Raw genomic sequence first — 22,418 nt, 5'->3', positions numbered from 1 at the left:
GCACCTTGCTTGTTGTGGTGGCTTTCTAAGTCCTTACTGTAAAATTTTAGCTCGAATGCGAGTTGTACAAAATTATGCAGCTACTCATATGGACAAAAGGCAAATATGACCTCTCACACAATAATTCAGTGTCTGCAGTGCTGCTCTGCTGATGAATGAATCTTGATTGGTAACCTTCCGGGCATTGTATGGCTTGACTCATGGTTGTAGTGTACAGATGCTGGTTTCTTTCCAGACTCTGAACACTCTGGGGCCCCTCCGTAGGGCAGAGTGAAGGCTGATGACTCTGTGAAACAGCCCTCTGTTGAGTCACAGTGGTCTTAAAAATCACATTTTAAAAGTCATAACAGTTATAACTGACTGCCTTTTCACATTGTTTTTCAGATAAGCTGTTGTATACTATATGACCATGGGGTCACTGTATTTAAATTCATGTTTAATTTCATGTTTTGTGTTTACTTTCATTATCATTATTGTTACTTTATTTTCATTTCTGTATCATCATTTTATATTGCTTATACACACTCTCACTGTTCTCAGTAATGTGAAACACACTGTGTTTTTATTAATAGTGCTATTCCAAATAAAAGTTGTATTATTATTAGCTAGATCTTACTGAATTAACATCTCTCAGTTCCCTCCCTGTCCTATACTCCTCTTTTTTCACCCTCTCATCCTTCCCTTCACCTACAAGGTCATCTGCCTCCACTCGCTCATATTTTTGTTCACGTTTCATTCACAGTATATCTTTATGTCCACAGTATATCTTTATGTCCACAGTATATCTTTATGTCCATTTGACTTGACTTGTTCAGCAACTGTTTGGAGTCTTCAGCTCCACACCTTTCTCCTGTTTGGCCATGTCAGTCATGGCCACGGTTTGCTGTTCCTCATTTGCCGAATGTTTTCTCAGCACTAAGAAGGAGAGGAAGAAACAGGCCAGCCCCCCGAATACAAAAAACGTCTGAAGGCCCAAAAATCTAAAAATAAGAAAGTAAAGAAAATATATATATATATATATATGTGTGTGTGTGTGTGTGTGTGTATGCATTAGGACATGTCTGTGCTTATCATTACTGACACCAGACACCTAATCAACAACTCCCTTGATTCACCTCATTCATAGGTCACAGACATAGGATGGATTTCAAAACCAAAGAACTTTTACAGTCATTCAGACATCACTCATTAGTGGTGTTTGTTGGATTTATGCAACACTACGCTATGCTATATGTTACACAAAACTCCCACATGACTCAGAACTTCTCTGTAGCACTTCATAACCACACGAGGATGGAAAAGAGTTCTTACCGCTCTCTGAAAAGTTTTAAATCGTAGTAATGGCACGATGTGTTCTTTCCACATTTCTTTCCCCATAGAATACAGGTGGAGTCAATAGCACTTCCATACAGGACAGGGGCTGGCAGGAATGCTGCAAATGAACCAGCATATTCAACTGCTGAATTCAGGTAGTTGGCATGTTTGTCAGTATGAACTATGGTTATTAATGTTAGCTCTTTTTACCACTTTTCAAAGGTTCAGATGTTTAAGGAGCTTCATAAAGAATTTGGTCATATAACTGCTGTCATGTAACATGAAAATGGCAGCTCTTTACCAGGGTAAAGCATAAATGTACTCTGTTTGGTGAAGCACTTTGCACTGACCTAGTACTCTGAAGAGCATAAACTGAATTCCCAAGGCAAATGACTTATCTTCTGGGACCACTGTTCTGAATCAGAGGGGAGAGAGCAGTGTAAGATTAAGTCATCAACCAGCAAGCAAGTTTTCCTTGTGACTGATCAATTGCTATTAAAACGCATCTTTGTGATGCAATTTTGAAGCATGCAGTGCCACTCAAAATCACACATGAGAAGTTACATGGTTGCAATACAGTGTGATCTTATCTCAACCTGTGTGCCCTCTAATTGCCTAATAGCTCAACACAGCTGTCATCATGAGCATCAACACATTTCAGTAGGTAATCATTATACAAAAGTCATCACAGATCCTAATATGACAATGGGCTGAAACAAAAACAAACCACATCAATGCTTAAAAATGGAGCAAACCTTAGCATTAGACATTTTTTTAAACAATACGCTAAATTCTGGAAGATGTTAGATAAGTGAGCCGTGTATGTAGTCATGGTCTGCCTGGAGGCAAAACAGAAATGCAAGGTATGAATTGGGGCATGCTACAGCCTGCCTGCATTTAGAATTAGCCATGGAGCAATGAAAAAGCAAAATCTATCAGACCCTGTAGTGTAATGTGACTAATCATATTAGTATAATCCAAATTGCCCTTATTTATTTCACCAAATGATCAGCTCACAAACAACATACAACATTCAGTTAACGGAAAAATGATCTTTACCTTAAAATCATCATAAACGAAGGGGTGTGAGCAAAGGAAGCCACAAAACAGGTGAGAGAGGAGAGCACCATGAATGGGAAGATGAGATGTGCGCAGCCACTTCCGCATGTTCCTGGACTGGCAGAGCCCAGAGCATCACCTGCTCCCACACAGGCACAGTTCTCGTACCCCTGTAAGTAATCAGCACAGTTTTAAACAGCTGCCAACAGATAATTCAAAATTCAATACTTTACCTCATATAATTTATTAGGCTCTTCTTCAGTTCACAACAGTAGTCACAAAGGAAATGTCATTCATCAAGGAAACTGAAAACTGTATTTGTACAGCTCCTTTACATGACAAGGTATTAAGAGTGCTTCACAAAGAAACAAAGCAATGGATGAAATATACATATTCACATATTCATTCAGATGAGATCAGTGTTATGATCCAGAAAGGGGACAATGTCCTGTGTGTCCTCTAACTACTCATTACTTTCATATGACTGTATCTGTTAGTTTTTATGCAGTCTCAATGCACTTATTTTTACAAGAGCTGTTTGTAACTGCCAGTTATGTTCAAAGACTCTGTGGGAATTCATCTACCTGCCTGTGCCTTGCGTCTTCTGCTGGAGTCATGTTCAGCTATAACCGTGGCACTGGCCTTTACCTAAATCTATACTAACCAAACTGTGCACATTATACATCTATCTTATCGTGGAAAGCATTTTCAAGTTTCCTCAACCATCCATGACCACTCCACAGACAAACATGTCGCTGTGTTTTAAGAGGGGTGGTGTGATATTGTGTTTTAAGAGGGGTGGTGTGATATTGTGTTTTAAGACGTGTGGTGTGATGTTGTGTTTTAAGACGTGTGGTGTGATGTTGTGTTTTAAGACGTGTGGTGTGATGTTGTGTTTTAAGACGTGTGGTGTGATGTTGTGTTTTAAGAGGGGTGGTGTGATATTGTGTTTTAAGAGGTGTGGTGTGATGTGTTTTAAGTGGTGTGGTGTGATATTGTGTTTTAAGACATGTGGTGTGATGTTGTGTTTTAAGAGGGGTGGTGTGATGTGTTTTAAGTGGTGTGGTGTGATATTGTGTTTTAAGACGTGTGGTGTGATGTTGTGTTTTAAGAGGTGTGGTGTGATATTGTGTTTTAAGACATGTGGTGTGATGTTGTGTTTTAAGAGGTGTGGTGTGATGTTGTGTTTTAAGAGGTGTGGTGTGATGTTGTGTTTTAAGAGGTGTGGTGTGATGTTGTGTTTTAAGAGGTGTGGTGTGATGTTGTGTTTTAAGAGGGGTGGTGTGATGTGTTTTAAGAGGTGTGGTGTGATGTTGTGTTTTAAGAGGGGTGGTGTGATATTGTGTTTTAAGAGGGGTGGTGTGATATTGTGTTTTAAGACATGTGGTGTGATGTTGTGTTTTAAGAGGTGTGGTGTGATGTTGTGTTTTAAGAGGGGTGGTGTGATCCTGAGGCCAGCTCAGGAAATTGCTGATGCTGTCCATGCAATTTCAGCAAAAGGTCATGTGTTGGTGAACACGAAGCAGGAAGGGTTTTATCTGGGGGTGGAAGAGGAACTTGCACAAAGATGCAGTATGGCAGCCATGGCAAGGCATATGAATGCACGCACATGTCATCAGGGTGTGGGGGTTGGGGTGAGGGGCAGGGGATGTCACTGGAGAGACTACACTTACATTCTCTCTCTCAAAAAAATTGACATAAGTAATGTTTGTCGCTTGAACATTTAAAAAAAATTACAGCATTTTCTCATAAAAGTAACTTAATCATAATAAAAATATGGACTGACTTAAATTAATACATACAGCCTTTTAATCTAGCCTAGAAACATTAATGTTGTGCTTATGATACAAAAGTACATTTGATGGAGCACATCCCCATCTTTAGTCCAAAAGCCTTATTTTTCTGAAGCACGTTTTATGGACAAATTTTTGTGTATGCACCAGGGTTTCTACTAGGATTTGTTCTCGCCGGCCCGGTGGCCGGTGTCTGAATTTATTTTACCGGACAAATTTGAAATTTACTGGTCACATTTCAATAACAGTCTATGTTACAAACGCAAATATAATGTACACCTAGGTTGACGGAAGAATGACAATCACCTCAAATCAGTTTGACTATTTAAATAAACAGTAATGATAGAGAAAAATGGACAGTAACGATTACGCAAAGTCTTCCTGCCTGTGTTTTCTGTCTAAAATATTAGCCGCTAAAATGTAGGCTATTATGAAACATCTGTAACCTCTAACATCTGTAGCCTGTTTAAAAAAAAAGGCCAGGCCTACATGGCATCGGATGGAGCCTATATGTTACCAGGTAACATTTTGTTTTCTCCTTTTTTTCATTGCAGCAAAGTCTCCTGCTGCCGACTTGAAATCAAATGTGCCCAATGTGTCTTTGCAGTGTGCATAAACTGCATCTCTCTGTCCTCCTCAGAAGACTGCAGCAGCATCTTAACTGTGTGAGCATTATTACCGGACATTTTGACCGGCATGTTTTTAAAATTGTATCAGGCAAAAACCGGTAATTACCAGCTAATGGAAACCCTGGTATGCACATATGATAGATATCCTAATGATATCATATGATGAGGATATCATACGATATCCTTCTCTAGTTTTCAGTCCCTCTTAATGATATGGTGGTCTCAGCTACTCCTTCACCTCTGGATGATGGCATGTATTGATTTGCCGAAGTGAAATGATTGCTCCTGTGTCTACAAGGCACTGTATAGTTGTTTGCTGTACTGTTGTTTATAATTTGTTCATCTGTGGGATTTGACATCATATTTTGCACTGTGCTTATCTTATACTCTGTGACTGTAGTATATAAATACATTATTGAACTTCGAGAGAGGTTTGAAGTCATTTACCAAAACTTTGCCAGCACTGTCATTCAGCATTTTCTGGCAACCTGCATGACATGGTGAGATGAACTCCACTCCGTTTGAGCCACACACAGGGTTGAAGACTTCATCTGAGCAATAACATGCTGAAATACATTCCTGGATGGGATCTTCACTGTGGAAACAGCAGGTCAAACACACATTATTACATATGGTTGGGGGTGCATGAACAAACATATTAAGAGGTTGAGTGTGAGCCCACAGTTAAGTGCAGGCCCATAAATGCAACATGTATGGAAACCCAGGATCATCACCAGTACTGTCAACTGTTTCATCAGTTTAACTGGGGATGAAGCTGAGGATTGAGGAGCACCTACTGGAGACTGGAGATCCGCTGTGTTGGACAACCAAGGAAGAGTAGTGGCAAGGCAAAAATGATGCTCACAAACACGGCGATGGAGCACATGATGGCCAAAGCCTTCACAGACAGCCGGACTCTGCGCATGATCAGCCCACCAGCCATGATGCCCAGCATAGCTGACGGCAAACTGACAGCCCCTAGACAAACAGACAGATCAGTGAGACATTAATCATTACTGAAGTGCTTTTAGACACCCAGTGTATATGTCTGAATCTGTACTGACACAACTGGGAAGCAAAGTAAATGGCAGGTAAGTGAAACACTAATGAAAACTTTCAATAGTTAACTGCAGGTTTGTGGAAATGAAAAAAACCTTAACGATGATATCACAACTTTCATTTGATGTATAAAATGTGACTGGCAAAGACCATTAAACTATTAGTATACTGAGGATACTGAACTGAGAATAATTAAGCCTTTTATTGGCAACTAATAAAGGCCAGATAATGTGCAGTGTGCAGTCAAAGCACTGACAATGCTGAGTGGTCGTCAGTTAGGAGTACCATTACTTGCTTGTATGTGGCTTATGTGTTAGTCTGCAGAATGCCTGCCTTCCCCTTTGACCTCTTTAATCAAAGAGCTTTTTTTACCCACAGGACTGTGTTTTTGGTTGAAATACACCTAGGACTGATCTGCATGTTTGGTCCAGTCATTTATGAGATTCTTAAACCAGCACTCCTCATCCTGATGACCACATCAGACTCAGAGACATCAGGTCAGCGGTTCTGTCCTTACACAAAATCAAACAGAAACTAGATACTTCAATGCTGGCTACCTTAAATGGCAGGCCCTGGTCATTGGACTAACATTTCACTGTAGGAGCAAATGGGATGATGAATAATAAACTGAGTGTACATTCAATATTATTATTCAATATACATTTAATATTCAGTCTTTTCACTATGCGTTCAAAATGTTTGTTATAGATAAAAGCTAGACAACTACTAAAGTGAACACTATGCTAAATCTGTGTCTCCAGCTGAAAGAGATGCAGAGCAAGAATGTTGTTTGTCCTCTTTTTTGTTTTACTTTTGACATGCTGAACATGCCAGAACTTGCAAGGCAATGAACTCCAGCAGGCATAGTATTCTGGAGTATTCTGTGCCTGCTGGAGTTCATCCAAAAATGTAGGCTCATACAAAGCATTAATGCAAAGCAGACAACACATCAGTCTGTCTTAATTACCCTGAAAAAACAAGATTATCAGGTCTTAAACATGAATGAACGTTAAGACATTACCGATCATTAGGCTGGAGAAAGAAGCTGTTTTCGTAAACTGTTTTTCAATGAACTTTGCCATGAATGTGGCCAGTCCAGCGACCATGGCTGCGAGGTTCACCTGTGCCAACACGACGAGCAGATACACTGGGTTGCGTAGGGTTCTCAGGGCAATGTGAGGGAAACCTGTAAGTGGAGGAATCTGAGGTGTCTACAACTCTTACAACATAAAATCTTGCCAGAAGCCACGTAGGTGGATTTTAGGTGCAACCTTAAAAATGTATGTTTGTTCTTAGTGGAAAACCTTGTATCAATTTCTAGGTATAACCTTTATAAAGGGTTCTTGGAGGAACCTTCTGAAAAGGTTCTTGGTATAACCTTTACAAAGGTTCGGGCTAAAATGATAAAGAGGTCTTCAGTGGAGACAAGCCAAAGAGCTCTATGTGGTTCTGGTCAGAACTCTTTCTTAATGTATATTTATAACATAAATGTCACTGATTAAGTAAATAAATAAACAGTAACTCACTTTTCAGAAACTGGCCAAGCGAAGGGATTTGTACAGTGTCTTTCTGTTTTTTCTCTGCGACCAGCTTCTCTGATTTGGAGTCTTCACACATCTGCATGGAATCCTGATGGAACATAACTTTGAATCACTGAAGAAACTCACTCAAGAGACTGCTTTCAAAATTTATACCCTTAGATATCAGAAACACATGGTCTTGAAATCTGAGTCTCATTTCCAATTAGTAATGATTTAAGAAAGCTGGACATTTATTTATTTATGTATTTTTACACTTATTATTCACAAGTGTTTCTTGAAATGACAATTAGGGGATCATGCCTGTGCTCCAAAATGAAGTACAAAATGTCTGCATCAAAGGCTCTGAACAGTTTAGTAAAGAGAGGAGTCCCACACAGCACTGCCTTACATTACCATATACCAGGCTACTTTACTCACAATAAGCTACAAAAGAGAACATTTTGTTTTTAAAGTCCTACATCATGCTTTGGTATATTACCTACTATACAGTAGACGTAACTTTACTCTGAGTATTTCATTCTTGGTTGATAGTTTGTGGCAAGTCAAGAATTGACATCTGATAATGAAATGACTTCTTGACGTGCACCTGACAAGTAGCCTTACTGACTGGACTACATTTCTTTAATCTCTGTCAACAATCACATATGTTATTTTTTGTTCAATTTATGTCACATGTAGCAATTGAGAAGAATGAGACAAATGCAACCTTGGCTAAAACTGAGAAAAAAAACAACAAAAAATACTTTTCAAAAGGTTTAAAGGATCTCTTAACAGAAAAAACATACCTGGTATTGTTACAGTATTGGTCTGGCCTACATTATGAGGATTTACATTTATCTAAGCTTCATTTAACAGCTTAACAGGTAGCAGAACATATGAAGACATATCTTCATTTTTGAATGGGTAGACCTATTTTGGCCACTAAGTCTAACCCTTCCAGATGATAAATATTATGTAGCCCCCATAGTTTGTTGAGAGTCTACATACAGTGATTACGCAATCATAAGCAGGCTTTATAAACAACTTCACAAAGTTAAATCTTTTAGTTTATAGTTTAATTTATAGTGTGATGTGTCCTTGAAATGACTTGTATGGTATTTCTTCACCTGATGATGCACACAACTTTGAGAGTAGTCAGAGACCCAAAGAAATCTATCATAATTTAATCTCACAAATGAACACTACATCTTAAGATAACTTTTATAAATATGTAAGAAATGGACAGTCCACCTCAAGTACCCAGGTCCCATCACTGCTTCGCTTTCTGCCAGAGAATGAAAACGTTCTATAATGTGAATGGGAATAGTCTACAGGTCCTCCAAAATTAATAATGAGTGTAGAATAGAAAATAGCTGGTTGTATGAAAAAGCCTATTGCCTGGAATCAGTGTTTCACAGAGGCACCTCTGGGAGAATGTTCTTGGAGTTTCTTTCAGCTTTTCTTATCTGGGGACTTTTTGCTTACTCTTCCTGGGAAAACAATTCAAGCCCATTCATGTCATCATGCTATTCCTCTCCTCTACCCTTCTACCCTAGTGCTTACATATACACTTACACATATGCACTATGACACACACACACACACACACACACACACACAGTTATTTTGTTGAGCAACAGCTGGCAAGTTGTGGCTTGTGAGGGACTTTGTTTTCACTCTCACAGTGACTTGTATAACAGTGCAAATTCAAATGCTTTCACTTGCAACATTAACTCACGATCAGACTCTATGAAATCACATTACAGACTAAATCAGTTGTACCAAACAGAACAGGCATAATTCTCCATTGCGACCCAAACAAACAATACATTTCAAGTTTTCAACATATAAATGAGACTCTTGTAGTTAGCTGTGTTAGTGTATCCCTTACTTCTTTTGGCATTTCCCTTGGGAAAAAAAAGTAAGGCAGGGAAGTGAGAAAGAGGAGAGTTCCAGCCACGAGGAAGCCCATCCACCACGCACCAACCCATCTAGGGTCCTCATTCATCAGAATATCCCCATCTGACAAAACACATAGGGTTATAAGACCATCACTTTGGATGTGCAGGGTTTAATTTCCTCTGCTATTTTCACTGGAATAAAATAAAACTGCTGACAGAAAGCATTACTGAAGATTCAAACTGTGACCTTTTCTAAATCCTTATGTTATTACACATATTGCGAAGGCTGCATGGTGATGAGTAAAAGTAACAGTGGTAATTATTCTGACTGATGTAATGACAGTTATTAACTGTTATTAACTAACCCTAACCTTAACCCTAATCCAATACATTAAATTAGACTATGAGCATAAATGTAATTATATATATATATATATATATATATATACACACACACACAACTAAACTGCTCCAAATCACTTGATAAGATAAGTACAGATGACAGTCTGTCCTGGGAATGAAATATGGGTGGGACACACATATACAGCCCAAAACAAACATCACTTGTGACTTTTTCCTCTGCTTGTGACTTTCAAAAGGACCCCAATTCGTAACCCTGGTGCTCCTGGTCTTATGTATTTCTGGTTGTAATAGGTGAGGAATTGATGTCTTATATTTATGCAAGCTCAGGTTATGCTTTCCTAACTCTTGAACTAAGATATTAGGAGAAGTGGGTCTATCTGGGTGTGTAATGAAGATTTATATGACTGGAAATGTAGTATGAAACTAAAAACACTTACCAGACAAAATCTTATCAATGTCAACATAGAAACGCAGCAGGAAAGACCCCAACATGAAGCCCAGTGCTGGCCCAATTACAGTCACAGTGAAGAGTATGCCTATAACAGCAGGTTCATATTGAAATGGAATTCATGCAAATGTTATTAAGGATTTAACAGCATTGCTATGGACATGCAAAATTACTATCAGTTTACCAACCAAGGTACATTGGAGAATTCTTCTTGCTTGCATAGTCATCTATGTAGGAAATTCCAAAGGGTTGTATGGGTACACCACCAATGCCTAAGAGTAACTGCCCCATGAGCAGAATAGGAAATGCTGGTTGGTGAGTCTGACTGTCAGTTGTGCTGCATGTCACATTGGCTGATTCAGCATTTAACTTGCAGAGACCAGAGCTGTTGTCCATAGTGTCTGTGGAGTAAGATCCCGTAGTAAATTGCCATGGAGTGATCTCAGAAATTTCAAACTATTTATTTATTTTGGTAACACACCAAATATTCTTTGTTGTATCACCAGTGTCATTTATCATTCACATTGCCTTGCAACATGACACATTTCCCATTCCTAAGTGAATATCCTATCCTTCAATAATAGCAGTAAAAAATGAGTATAAAAAACATGAGTATAAAATAAAAAGTGTTCTGTGGTGGAAAAGGTCACAACATTTGTATTTAATCTTAACCAAGAAAACATAATTACATTACTGGTTAACTGTCATTATCCAGCTATCATGACTAATAATAGGTAAACACAAATATATTGGTGTGCACTAATACACGGTACAATGTCTTCAACCAGACAAATAAATAACTTGCAATTTGACCTCAGTTGACTATGGCAGTACCAGAATGACTACATATGATAAAGTGAAAATATAACTCACTGCTTATAGTGTCATACTCATACTGTCCACAGAGAAAGTGTGGCAGTGCTATGAGGAAGGAGGCCAAGCTGGCGATCAGTGCACCAATCCCAATGTATCGAGGCCTGTGTACGCGACTCCCAAAGAAACTCACAAACACAATAAGAACTGTATTCCCCACCTATATGAGGAGACACAACACACATAAAGCAGCTGATAGTACAGAGTGTGACTGGTCACTTGTTCAGTTAAGATTATCTCAGTGCTAATCTTAGCCAAACAGCTGCATAACAATGATGTACCTTTACAGAAATTCACAATTAAAGAGTTAACAAAAATAGAGAGATAAAACACCACTTGATGACTTGATGAGACAGGAGGCCTTTTCAAACAGAAAAGCGCATAGACTTCCAAAAGAAATCGGATATTTCTCTGTAATTATTCTGAACAGTATTCAGGAAATATTACATTTTTCATTTAAACACTTAAAAAAAGTCTTAAGGCTGTAACTTGTGAAACATCTGCAACAGCACTGGGCATTCACCAATTAATGGCATAATATTGAATGTGACACAGTGTAATTCTGTCAAGAATCAGGCAAATAACACTGTTTTACATTCATACAGATGAATTCAGAGGGAAAAGGGAAGGAAATGGGTGAGCATAGGAAGCTAGTGAAGGACTGCCAAAACCAAGGCACCTGCAGAGGGTCATGTTTGGCTTGGAATGTGGCAGAGTCCAACTGGAAATCCCCCAAAAGAGTGGATTATAAAACCAAGAGAGTGGGGTACAGAACCAAAAAGGTGGAATATAAAACCACCCAGACACTCCAGCCATACTACATAACTCCCCTCTGTCCTCGCTTTCCTCTTCTGTGGAGACCTGTGCACCAATCACAGGTTTCTTCCTCTTCTTGTTTACCAGTGATCTTAGACACCTGTTCTTTGTTCATTACTTCATTACTAACCTGTCTACATATAGTCCATTTCTCTCATTGCTCTTGGCAAGTCTCCAGTCCTGCTGTTCTGAGCATGTCTGTTGCTGGTTGCCTGATATTTTGTTTGTGTATCGATTTAAATCTGTTTTTTAGTTTTTAATCCTTGGATTTGCCTGTGTGTACATGCTTACAATGTATGATTCTGGATTACGTCCTTCAAAGAATTTTGCATAGCCCATGTGTCCAGCCTCCTTACGTGTTCTTGACAGTAACCAGTGATGCATGTGAGTAAGTCTGAACTGATCAGATGAAATGCTAAGCACAAACTAATTGAGTATTGTGCTTTTTTTTCTTCCTAAAGTCCACTGATAATTCCAATTGATCTGAAATTATGAGGTCACGCGAAAAATCAGCAAATGCAAGTTATAATTTGATAATTATCAAATATATTCAGAGGGTTTGGGAATAGAGAGATATGTCTGGAGAATCATGAGGGGGGAATGGAGAGGATGTCACACAAGTGTGACACAACAGAGAGAAGAGTGAACTTCTAAAACAGAAATATTAAGGTTATGAATGGAGTTTTTACAAAGGATTCCATCTGATTTCCCGTTTTCTTCTGGAATTCAGATTAGTGTCAGTTTTCAAGGAAGTTTTGTTAGTTTTAAAGTGATTGTACTGTAGAGGTTTAGTAGATGTAGTTAACACAGTGTGATGCTCAGGTTATGGTGACCATGACTAACTCACTGATTACCTGTACAATGGCTACTAACCAGCTACTAACAGTCTACACACATGCCTCGCCAACCCACTTGAAAATGGATGGCTACACCCAATGGCCAATCACAAGACTAATAGAATGAAATGGAGCTATACTGTATGTTGTATTAACATGAGGTTATTAAGATGTAACATAAGTAGAGCCACACTGAAATCTTCTATTTATACTGCTAGGTGGACTTATATATTTCAGTGGCTGATATGCATAGAATAATCTCAGCTGAACTTAAAAGCTAAAAGCACCATGTACACTGATGTAAATAAACAATAAAACTTTTTTTATAGAACAAATAAAGCAATTTGCAAGACATCTCTCTCATTTACTGTGTTGTACACAAAATTCCCTTTACAATTCATTATGGTGAACACAAGTGAGTCAGCAGAAAGTAAAAGAGTGTCTGTCTGGCCACTGTTCTGACTGATGTAAACGTGCAATGATACTGGTAGTTTCTGCTGAACTGAATCAGGTGGAAAATAGAATAAGCAGGCTGAAAACACAGTGGGGAAAAACACCATTATTTTCAGTTTGGTTTTGTTTTAGAGTTTCCTTTTTTTAGGTCACAAAAACATTTGGCTTGGACAGTTTTTTTATTGTGCTGTACAGTTGCAACCTTGGGAGATATCTTACTGACTATTTAGTGGTAAGATGATCGTTACAACTGAAATAATAGAACAAAATAAAAAATATCCCCTGTCCAGAGCAGTTGCCAGCTGTCTCTCTTTAATATAAATTCTGGCATTTTCTCCAGCAGGTTTACTGTCTTACTGTCTCACTGCTGTCTTTGTCAGCCCAATGAAAGTGTATTACAATAATCAGTACAATTAAAAATCAAACCATGGGTGCATTTCTTAACTAACAAAGAGGAACTGCCTAAAATTAGATATGAAATGGCCTCAGAAATGATCCTGTGGGAATTCCAGACATCACAACATTTTCTCAAATGATTGCCAAGTTGGCCAAATTGGACTGCACCCCTTGTCACAAATCCAAGTTTACAGCCATTCCAAAAACATAGATTGTGTCCTGTAGATGTGATTTTTATGTTATGGTCAATAGAATAACTGAAATTAATTTATGCACTTAAATTAATAAGATTAAGTTATGATAAAGGAGAGGCATCTGTGGGCTCCAGTCATTGGCTCTCTTTACCACAGTCAGAGTAGTCTTGTATGAACCTGTGGAGGCTATTTCTCTTGCTCTAACTCCTACATGTTTCTTCCCGCAGATGTGTAGTTTTGTTAAGAAATTTTAACTGGCAAGCATGGAGGACTGAAGATTATCTTTAATTGTTGATTTCACCACAGCAATTTCAGGTGGCTCTAGGAGTGCTTCCATCTTAATCACGATTCTCATCTCCATGACGTTGTCTACCAAAACATCTATTGTAACAAGACAGCAGGTGGAATATTTTATCTGTCCATTTAATGTGGAGAAAGATCTAAATGAGCAATACTGCAAGCTATTTTAGATCACAAATGCAAGTGATTTAACCTCTTTACCAGCCTGTCCTCCAAAATGGCTCAATTACAGTTTTATTGAACTCCCAAAACCAATAAAATAAGACACTACCGTCAATGTCCACTGGTTTGTTTTTCTGGTTTTGTGTTTTTAAGCTCACAGATTCATCATCCTGCTGCAGACATGTTAGAGCTGCATGAAAATGTGTCTCGTGGTGGCTTGAATGGGATGTCCAATCACTCACTCATTATCTAAGCCACTTATCCTGATTAGGGTCACGGGGGGTGCTGGAGCCTATCCCAGCGCTTATAGGGCGAAAGGCGGGGAAACACCCTGGACAGGTTGCCAGTCCATCGAGGGCAGACACACAGACAAACACACTCACACACACATTCATACCTAAGTGTCTCCAATTCACCTAACCTGCATGTCTTTGGACTGTGGGAGGAAACCTGCACAGACACGGGGAGGACATGCAAACTCCACACAGAAAGGACCCTGGCCACCCGGCCGGGAACCGAACCCGAAGCCTTCTTGCTGTGAGGCGACAGCGCTACCCACTGCGCCACCATGCCACACGCTGGCCAATCAGTATTTGTTAAAATGATGTCACAGTTGTACTCCACATAGGCCACATCAGCGCAGTCGAAATGGTGACAATGACTCCAATGGCTATCTCCTCATGTTAACAAGTCAGTGGAACATTCTCTTAATATGTATAATAATATCACTTTAGTTATTTTAGGATGAGCTCACTCACCTCGTTGAAAGAGGCCAGAAGACCAGATTTCTGACTGGAGAGGCCATATCTTTTCTCAATTGTGGATATGGAGCTTTTCAAAGAGCCAGATACCAACAGCTGGGCAAGCTGCAGCATCCCATGACAGAGCACAAAGAACTGAAACACATACAGATCAGACTTTGATGAATTATTAAAATACTACAGTGGGGTACCATTTAAGAGGCAGAGGTTCTCTTCTTGGAGGAGAGGCTGGAAACCCTCTCTGTAGGGACCTGTACAAATGCCACCAATAAAAATCCTGATAGCCCTACTAACCCTAGTAACCATAATAACCCTAACTGAAATGACAGAATGGCGTGTGCAACGCATCATGCTGTTCACTTTTATTATTTATTTTATTTTGTTATGCACTAGTCTTACTGATAGCCTCTAACATAACATAGAACAGTTGCAACTGGCTGGCAGTTACTTTACTACACTATCAAACTTTTAAGGATAGATCAAAAGGCTACATATAGAAACAAACATTGAAGTTTAAGCAAAGTTGTTAGTTACTGTTTGTTTAAAGCAGTGATTCTGAAGTGGGCCATAGAATTCCTTCTTTACACTAATCAGACAGAACTAAATGTTGCTACACCATGCTACCCTAACCCTAACAGAGGTAAACCATGCTACAGTAATCAGAGGTAAATGATGCAACATTAATCAGACAAAAGTAGAAGATGCTACGCTAATCAGACAGAGGTAAACCATGCTACACCAATCAGATAGCCACAAACCATGTAACTGTGATTAGACTTCTTTAAAACCTGAAACACAATCGTAGTAGAAACCTGTACCTCTTAAACAACACTTAAACTTTATAAAATTAGAAAGTTTACAGCTATACAGTTTACTGAAGATGAAAAAATATGGCCTCTAATGCACTGAGAAGACTCACCTAACAGAGTTCATTTGCATTTGTTTTGGTTTTCCATGTTAACATTGCTGATAATTCCTAATTGTTCCTTATTACTCATAATATTTTGTATACACCCCCCCCCCCCCCCCCCCCCCCAAAAATCCTTTGGTGGTGCGAAATAAACCCACCTGCAAACTGTCAGTTTTGTTAGGATCTTGTCCTCTGAATTATTTGAAAACAAGCTGGAAGATTTGGGGGGAAAAAGAAAAAAAAAAAAAACATTCCATAGTCTCTGAGACTAAGATCTAAGAAGTAGGTTGGAAGTCACAAAAAGAAAAGCTAATCACTGATACCACAAGACATTAGACATTATGTGAAAAGTTGGTCTTAAGGTGATATGAATAATATGGGCTACCAGCAAATACAAGTTGAATTACACTTGATACAGTAAGTTGTATGTACCCGTTACCTGCTCTGCAATATTCTTTTCCCGAGTGACCTTTATTTCCTTTTTGTGCACTGCAGGGAAATGTCCTGTTACTGCTTTTATTTAAAGTAACTTCAGATGACAAATCTTACCTTGATGCTGTTGAAGAGGCTTCTGGGTCTGATAGCTGATCTTAATGAGTCGCTCCGTTGACTTGTAGCTGTCATGTTGTCTCCTTGACTCATATGAACAACTGGAAAGTAAAAAGCACTTTGTATGCTGTCTGTTCTCTTTTTTCAGCAGATAATCTCTTCAGTCTTCTTTATCTGTCATTTAAAGGAAAGGCTAATCTTTTGATTGACTAGAACATATGAAAGCAGAGATTGCAAGGATATAATCAAGAACATAATGGATTTCATAGGGAAACTTTGGATTGACAGTTATGACCTGATATTAATCCCTGCATTCTTCTGTTGAAAACAACACATAATGGATGAACAGCGTTTCTAACTTGAAGAATATTAAGTGAAAATATGACAAGATATGCTACAAAATTATAGCATAGAGTTGTTCTTGGTTATGTTATTGTGGTTTAATTATCACATATAATGTGGACTTTGACTCTGCCTTGACAATGAATTTTGAAGAATGTTTTCCTGAAGGAAGTTTCAGTAATAATACCAGGAAAGTACAATAATCTCAAGGAGCGTAGATTCACAGAATGATCCTTTACCACAAAGACGTTTCTTACTCATACATACACATTTACTTACTTTTGGCGAAGATTCACATTCAAATTCTGTCTCTGATTCCTAAATCATATATAATCAGGGCCAATCACTCACATATTCATGTAACTGAGATTACAAATCTTTTCATTAGGATGCACAAACCACAGCTCAGTGTACATGTGAGTGGAAGGCATGTTTGTGTAGCACACTTCATCATATGTTTTCAATCAGTTTTTTGTTTCACATGAAGAGAAGTAACTCTAGTTATATCGATCAGTACAATATCAATAGTCAAAACAGCAGTTAAATTTTAACACTGACATGAATGATTAGCTTGGCTGAAATGTATGACTTCTAGGTCACTGTAATCATATATGAAACAACATAAAAATAGTTCTTCTTGCTCTCCATTTTCTTCAAGTTATTTACACAGTAATGGAGTTCAATAAAGCTCAGCGAATCGTACTTACTTCACAGTGAGTGTAGAGTACTAAATGTGGCATATCCTGCTTTCACTTTTAGAGGTCTGAACAACTTAGTAGAGCAGCAGGATTTTTTCCTCCCAGTGGGTGGACCTTTTTTATTGTTAGCATTGGGACATTGCGCAACCAAACCTTCCCTGGAACAGCAGGAAAGGATCTTGCTATACGTGTTTCTGGACTACAGTAGTACTGGGGTTTCTTAATCAATGGTCTTATGTGCAGTTATTTAAGCATGGTTATGATTTTTTCCAAGTTTGTTTATATTAGGTTTACAGTCATCAGTTATTATACACATATTTGATTTGAAAATTCAATGTTTTGCAATGTATTTCTTAATCTAAAAAAGAACAAATTTCTCCTAAAAGTTCCTGACTTTAGTTTGTGATGTGTGATACAAATACAAAAATAAAAATCAATTGTTTAGTTTATACATTTGAATAATTTTCATTACAAAGCATAATTAAGACAGGGTTGCTGAGATTGGCTGTCCATGGAGTAGATCTAGAACAACACATTTCCTCTCAATTCCCCTAGTACTCCCACTTGTGCTTACTATGACAGTAACAGAAAAATAAGTCTAATTCGTGATCCCAGATGGCTCTATGGATGTTCCTAGTGTTCTGAAACTGAGAGCCTGGGGTGCACCCTGCTGGCCTTTATCTGAAACAGCCATGTTTCTATTATCTCCTAAGTGCTCATTTCAAAGCAAATTGATTTGAATAGTTCTCTTCAGTGTAATCAACTGCAAAGAATCTTGAAGGAATTTTGATAGAATGTTGTAAAGTACATTAATTTCTCTACCATCCAAGGCTTTTGCCATCAGAAGAGACAGTAAAGGAGAAAGGTCCGCGTTGACAGCATGTTAGAAAAGTGCTTTATGTACATAGAAATTCTCAACAGTTGTAGTCATATGCAAATCATATAACAGGATCAGTTTCTCATTAACTATTAACATCTGAAAGATAGAAGACTGAAAATAGGGGTGCCATTATATCTACATAACTGTAAACTATATCAAGGCATAACTGATAAAGAGAAGAAAGAAGAAAGAAACACAATTCTGTGGGCAACCACAGCTATAAAGGTCAGCATGATTTTCTTTGAGAATCACAGGTCTTTCATTTGAGGTCAACAAAAGAGCACACATCATTATGAGGTGTGATGGTGTGAGTTAAACAAATTATGTCTAGAGTGAACAGAATGTTTCTACAATATGTGTAAAGAAAAAGTCTGTATTGTGCAAAGATTCAATGTAATATGAGAAAAAGTAGAGTGTGAAGTCAATCCCTTCAAAATAAGTTAGTAAAAGTAAATCAATTGAAATTAAATACTGAATCTGCCATCACATCACATCACATCACATCACATCACATCACAGAATATCACATGGTTTGTCCACTTTATGCAAACTGTATGGAGCTCTATATTTACTGTGTGAAACATTACAATAGCACCACTACAAAGCAACAATATTTGAAAAATATTCAAAAATAGGTGTAAAATGACACCTATAGCTCAGCCAAAAAAAGGGCAAATGTAAAAACAACACAACAGTGTAATGTTGCCTCAACACTGCAAAGTAGTACTGCTTAAACATAAGTTTTGCTCTCCTTTCTTTCTGGTCTGCAAATTTCTCAATGGTTAAAGTCAGTCATCTCAGTTACCAGTTTCTTCTCCATTGACAGCATGACCAATGCATTCAGCCTCTCCTGGGTCATGGTGTTTCTGAGAAAAGTTTTAATTCTTTTCAAGCTCTCACTCTATGTCCACGCAAGGCCAACTCAAAGGCTTGACAAAATTTTACACAGTCTGTTATTCTCAACAGAATCATTTTTACGTGAACCAAGCAATCTGCCAAAAGTATTACCACAAACAGATGAGCTTATTTTAGATTAACTGTAACATTTCCTTTGTACAGACACAGGCATAAATGCATAGTGAAAGGCACTGGCTGAGCAAACTCCACAACTTGAAGCAGGATTTCCCTGCACCACGTCCAGTATTTCTGTATCTGGACAGTTCGTCAACCTTCATCCCTGACAATCACCAAATTCACACAACACCACAATTTACTGAGGTAACAAAATATGATGTCTGCTCCTCTTATAGGCCATTCTGAGCTCGTTGGTACTATGCATGCGAAATGCCAGTTCTCCACATTGCAACTCTATGCTAAGTTTGCCTAAGTTTGCCTTTTCATGTAGGGACAGCTCATCAACAGTTATCCCTGACTTAATCACCAATTTAACACAAGACTACAATTAAAAGAGTTCGTTTTTTACTAGGCATGTGAAATGCTTTCAGACATCAGTGAATTAGCAACACTGATAACGTGCTCTACACACATAAACAACAAGATAAACAGCTAAACGGTATTTCTCATAATGACACGATTGAATTGCTCTAAATTGAGCTAGCATTAGCCACGTTGACTTTGAAAATGACAAGTTTGCTGGCTGCCCCAGTGATACCTACACCCGGTTATGTATGATGAAAGCATGTCACAGCTAGCGTAACACTGTGGTCGCGTGTAATAGAAAAATGCCCTCTCTGTCCCCCTTTAAGGGTGCGTCGCCCGATTGCCAAAAGGAAAAAGCCGCCCCTGGCGTATAATACAGCAGTGGTAGGCCTGTATAGCCTTTAATGTCATTTCACTGTCGTGCAACTAAATTAAGATGGACTCTTCAAATGGAGCATACAAAAACACACTGAAAACATAATAAAAAAAAGTCTAAATGAAAGGCTCATTAATTACATATTTGATGGTTATGCAACTGTCCTTTACTTGGGGTCAAAGGTATAGGGTGACCAGATGCAAACATGTTTTGCGTAACGAAGACACTGCAAATAACAGAAAAACACGTTTCCTGATCGATTGAACTGGCCTGTGAGAAATGCATTTGGAGTAAACTGTTGAACTGAAATACTTATCTCAGCGAGAAACGGCTGTTTAACAAGTACAAACAAACTTTTGTAGAAAAAGACTTATTGTATGGGGAAAGTTGAGAAACTGCATGTACTAAGTTGGAAATGTTGTCAAGCAATCAGGAAACGTGTTTCAGTCTTGTCTGCTGCGTGTTTGTTATGAAAAACATGTTTTGTTCGTAAAACTTTCACTTTAGGAAAAAACACTGAAACATGAAAGTACGTGTTTACAAAACATGTATTTGAGCTGGAGAAACATTTTTTGTGTCATCTGTCACGTTTGTGTCACAGAAAACTCATTTGGCCTGTAAGAAATGCAGTTGGAGTAAAACCGTTGCACTGAAATGCTTATCTCAGCGAGAAACGTCTTTTTAACAAGTACAAAAAAACTTTTGTAGAAAAAGACTTATTGTATGGGGAAAGTTGAGAAACTGTATGTACTAAGTTGGAAATGTTGTAAAGCAATCAGGAAATGTGTTTCAGTCTTGTCTGCAGTGTGTTTGTTATGAAAAACATGTTTTGTTCGTAAAACTTTCACTTTATTATAAAATACTGAAACATGAAAGTACATGTTTACAAAACATGTATTTGAGCTGGGGAAACAATTTTCATAACATCTGCAATGTTTGTGTTACAGAAAACTCATTTGGCCTGTAAGAAAAGCATTTGGAGTAAACCGTTGCACCGAAATGCTTATCTCAGCGAGAAACGTCTTTTTGACAAGTACAAACAAACTTTTGTAGAAATAGTGTTATTGTAAGGGAAAAGTTGAGAAAGTGCATGGACTAAGTGGGAAATGTTGTACAGCAATCAGGAAACGTGTTTCACTGTTGTTTGCTGTGTGTTTGTTATGAAAAACATGTTTTGTTCGTAAAACTTTCACTTTATTATAAAACACTGAAACATGAAAGTACATGTTTACAAAACATGTATTTGAGCTGGGGAAACAATTTTCATAACATCTGCAATGTTTGTGTTACAGAAAACTCATTTGGCCTGTAAGAAAAGCATTTGGAGTAAACCGTTGCACCGAAATGCTTATCTCAGCGAGACACGTCTTTTTGACAAGTACAAACAAACTTTTGTAGAAATAGTGTTATTGTAAGGGAAAAGTTGAGAAAGTGCATGGACTAAGTGGGAAATGTTGTACAGCAATCAGGAAACGTGTTTCACTGTTGTTTGCTGTGTGTTTGTTATGAAAAACATGTTTTGTTCGTAAAACTTTCACTTTAGGAAAAAACCCCGAAATTTGAAAGTACATGTTTACAAAACATGTATTTGAGCTGGGGAAACAATTTTCATGACATCTGCAATGTTTGTGTTACAGAAAACTCACATGGCCTGTAAGAAAAGCATTTGGAGTAAACCGTTGAACTGAAATACTTATCTCAGCGAGAAATGTATTTTTAACAAGTACAAACAAACCTTTGTAGAAAAAGTCTTATTGTATGGGGAAAGCTGAGAAACTGTATGTACCAAGTTGGAAATGTTGTCAAGCAATCAGGAAATGTGTTTCAGTGTTGTCTGCTGCGTGTTTGTTATGAAAAACATGTTTTGTTCATAAAACTTTCACTTTAGGAAAAAACACTGAAACATGAAAGTACATGTTTACAAAACATGTATTTGAGCTGGAGAAACATTTTTTGTGTCATCTGTCACGTTTGTGTTACAGAAAACTCATTTGGCCTGTAAGAAATGCAGTTGGAGTAAACCGTTGCACTGAAATGCTTATCTCAGCGAGAAACGTCTTTTTAACAAGTACAAACAAACTTTGGTAGAAAAAGTCTTATTGTATGGGGAAAGCTGAGAAACTGTATGTACTAAGTTGGAAATGTTGTAAAGCAATCAGGAAACGTGTTTTTCTTTTATTTGCAGTGTCTTCATTACGCAAAACATGTTTGAACTGTAAAACTTTCACTTTAGGAAAAAACACTGAAACATGAAAGTACATGTTTACAAAACATGTATTTGAGCTGGAGAAATACTTTTGGTGACATCTGCAATGTTTGAGTTACAGAAAACTCATTTGGCCTGTAAGAAATGCAGTTGGAGTAAACCGTTGCACTGAAATGCTTATCTCAGCGAGAAACGTCTTT

At 38.0% G+C, this 22,418-nt stretch overlaps 1 protein-coding gene across 1 annotated transcript; it reads right to left on the bottom strand.

Moving 5' to 3' along the window:
• Positions 1-519: 519 nt before the first annotated feature.
• On the bottom strand, positions 520-17,472 carry slco2b1 (solute carrier organic anion transporter family, member 2B1). The gene is made up of 15 exons (XM_030792670.1): positions 17,386-17,472; positions 16,337-16,437; positions 14,875-15,012; positions 10,960-11,119; positions 10,275-10,487; positions 10,076-10,174; positions 9,266-9,396; positions 7,381-7,483; positions 6,876-7,040; positions 5,593-5,773; positions 5,243-5,390; positions 2,374-2,543; positions 1,665-1,729; positions 1,312-1,432; positions 520-980 (listed from the first exon to the last, which is right to left on the bottom strand). The coding sequence occupies exons 2-15, from the start codon at positions 16,427-16,429 to the stop codon at positions 812-814; spliced, it is 1,956 nt and encodes a 651-aa protein (XP_030648530.1). The 5' UTR covers positions 16,430-16,437; positions 17,386-17,472; the 3' UTR covers positions 520-811.
• Between the last annotated feature and the right edge of the window lie 4,946 nt (positions 17,473-22,418).

This window comes from Chanos chanos, chromosome 15 (assembly GCF_902362185.1).
Source record: "Chanos chanos chromosome 15, fChaCha1.1, whole genome shotgun sequence".
NCBI classification, from domain to species: Eukaryota; Metazoa; Chordata; class Actinopteri; order Gonorynchiformes; family Chanidae; genus Chanos; species Chanos chanos.
Note: the sequence above shows the minus strand (reverse complement) of the source record. Positions and strands in the feature narration are given on the sequence as shown.

Bases quoted from the DNA above. Each gene is read 5' to 3' on its own strand.
- slco2b1 (XM_030792670.1), bottom strand. From the start codon at position 16,429: ATGAGTCAAGGAGACAACATGACAGCTACAAGTCAACGGAGCGACTCA. The intron at 5,774-6,875 runs GTAATGTCTTAA...CTGTTTGTCTAG, and splicing joins TTTCTCCAGCCTAATGATCG to GGGCTGTCAGTTTGCCGTCA. The intron at 981-1,311 runs GTAAGAACTCTT...TCTTATTTTTAG, and splicing joins TTAAAACTTTTCAGAGAGCG to ATTTTTGGGCCTTCAGACGT.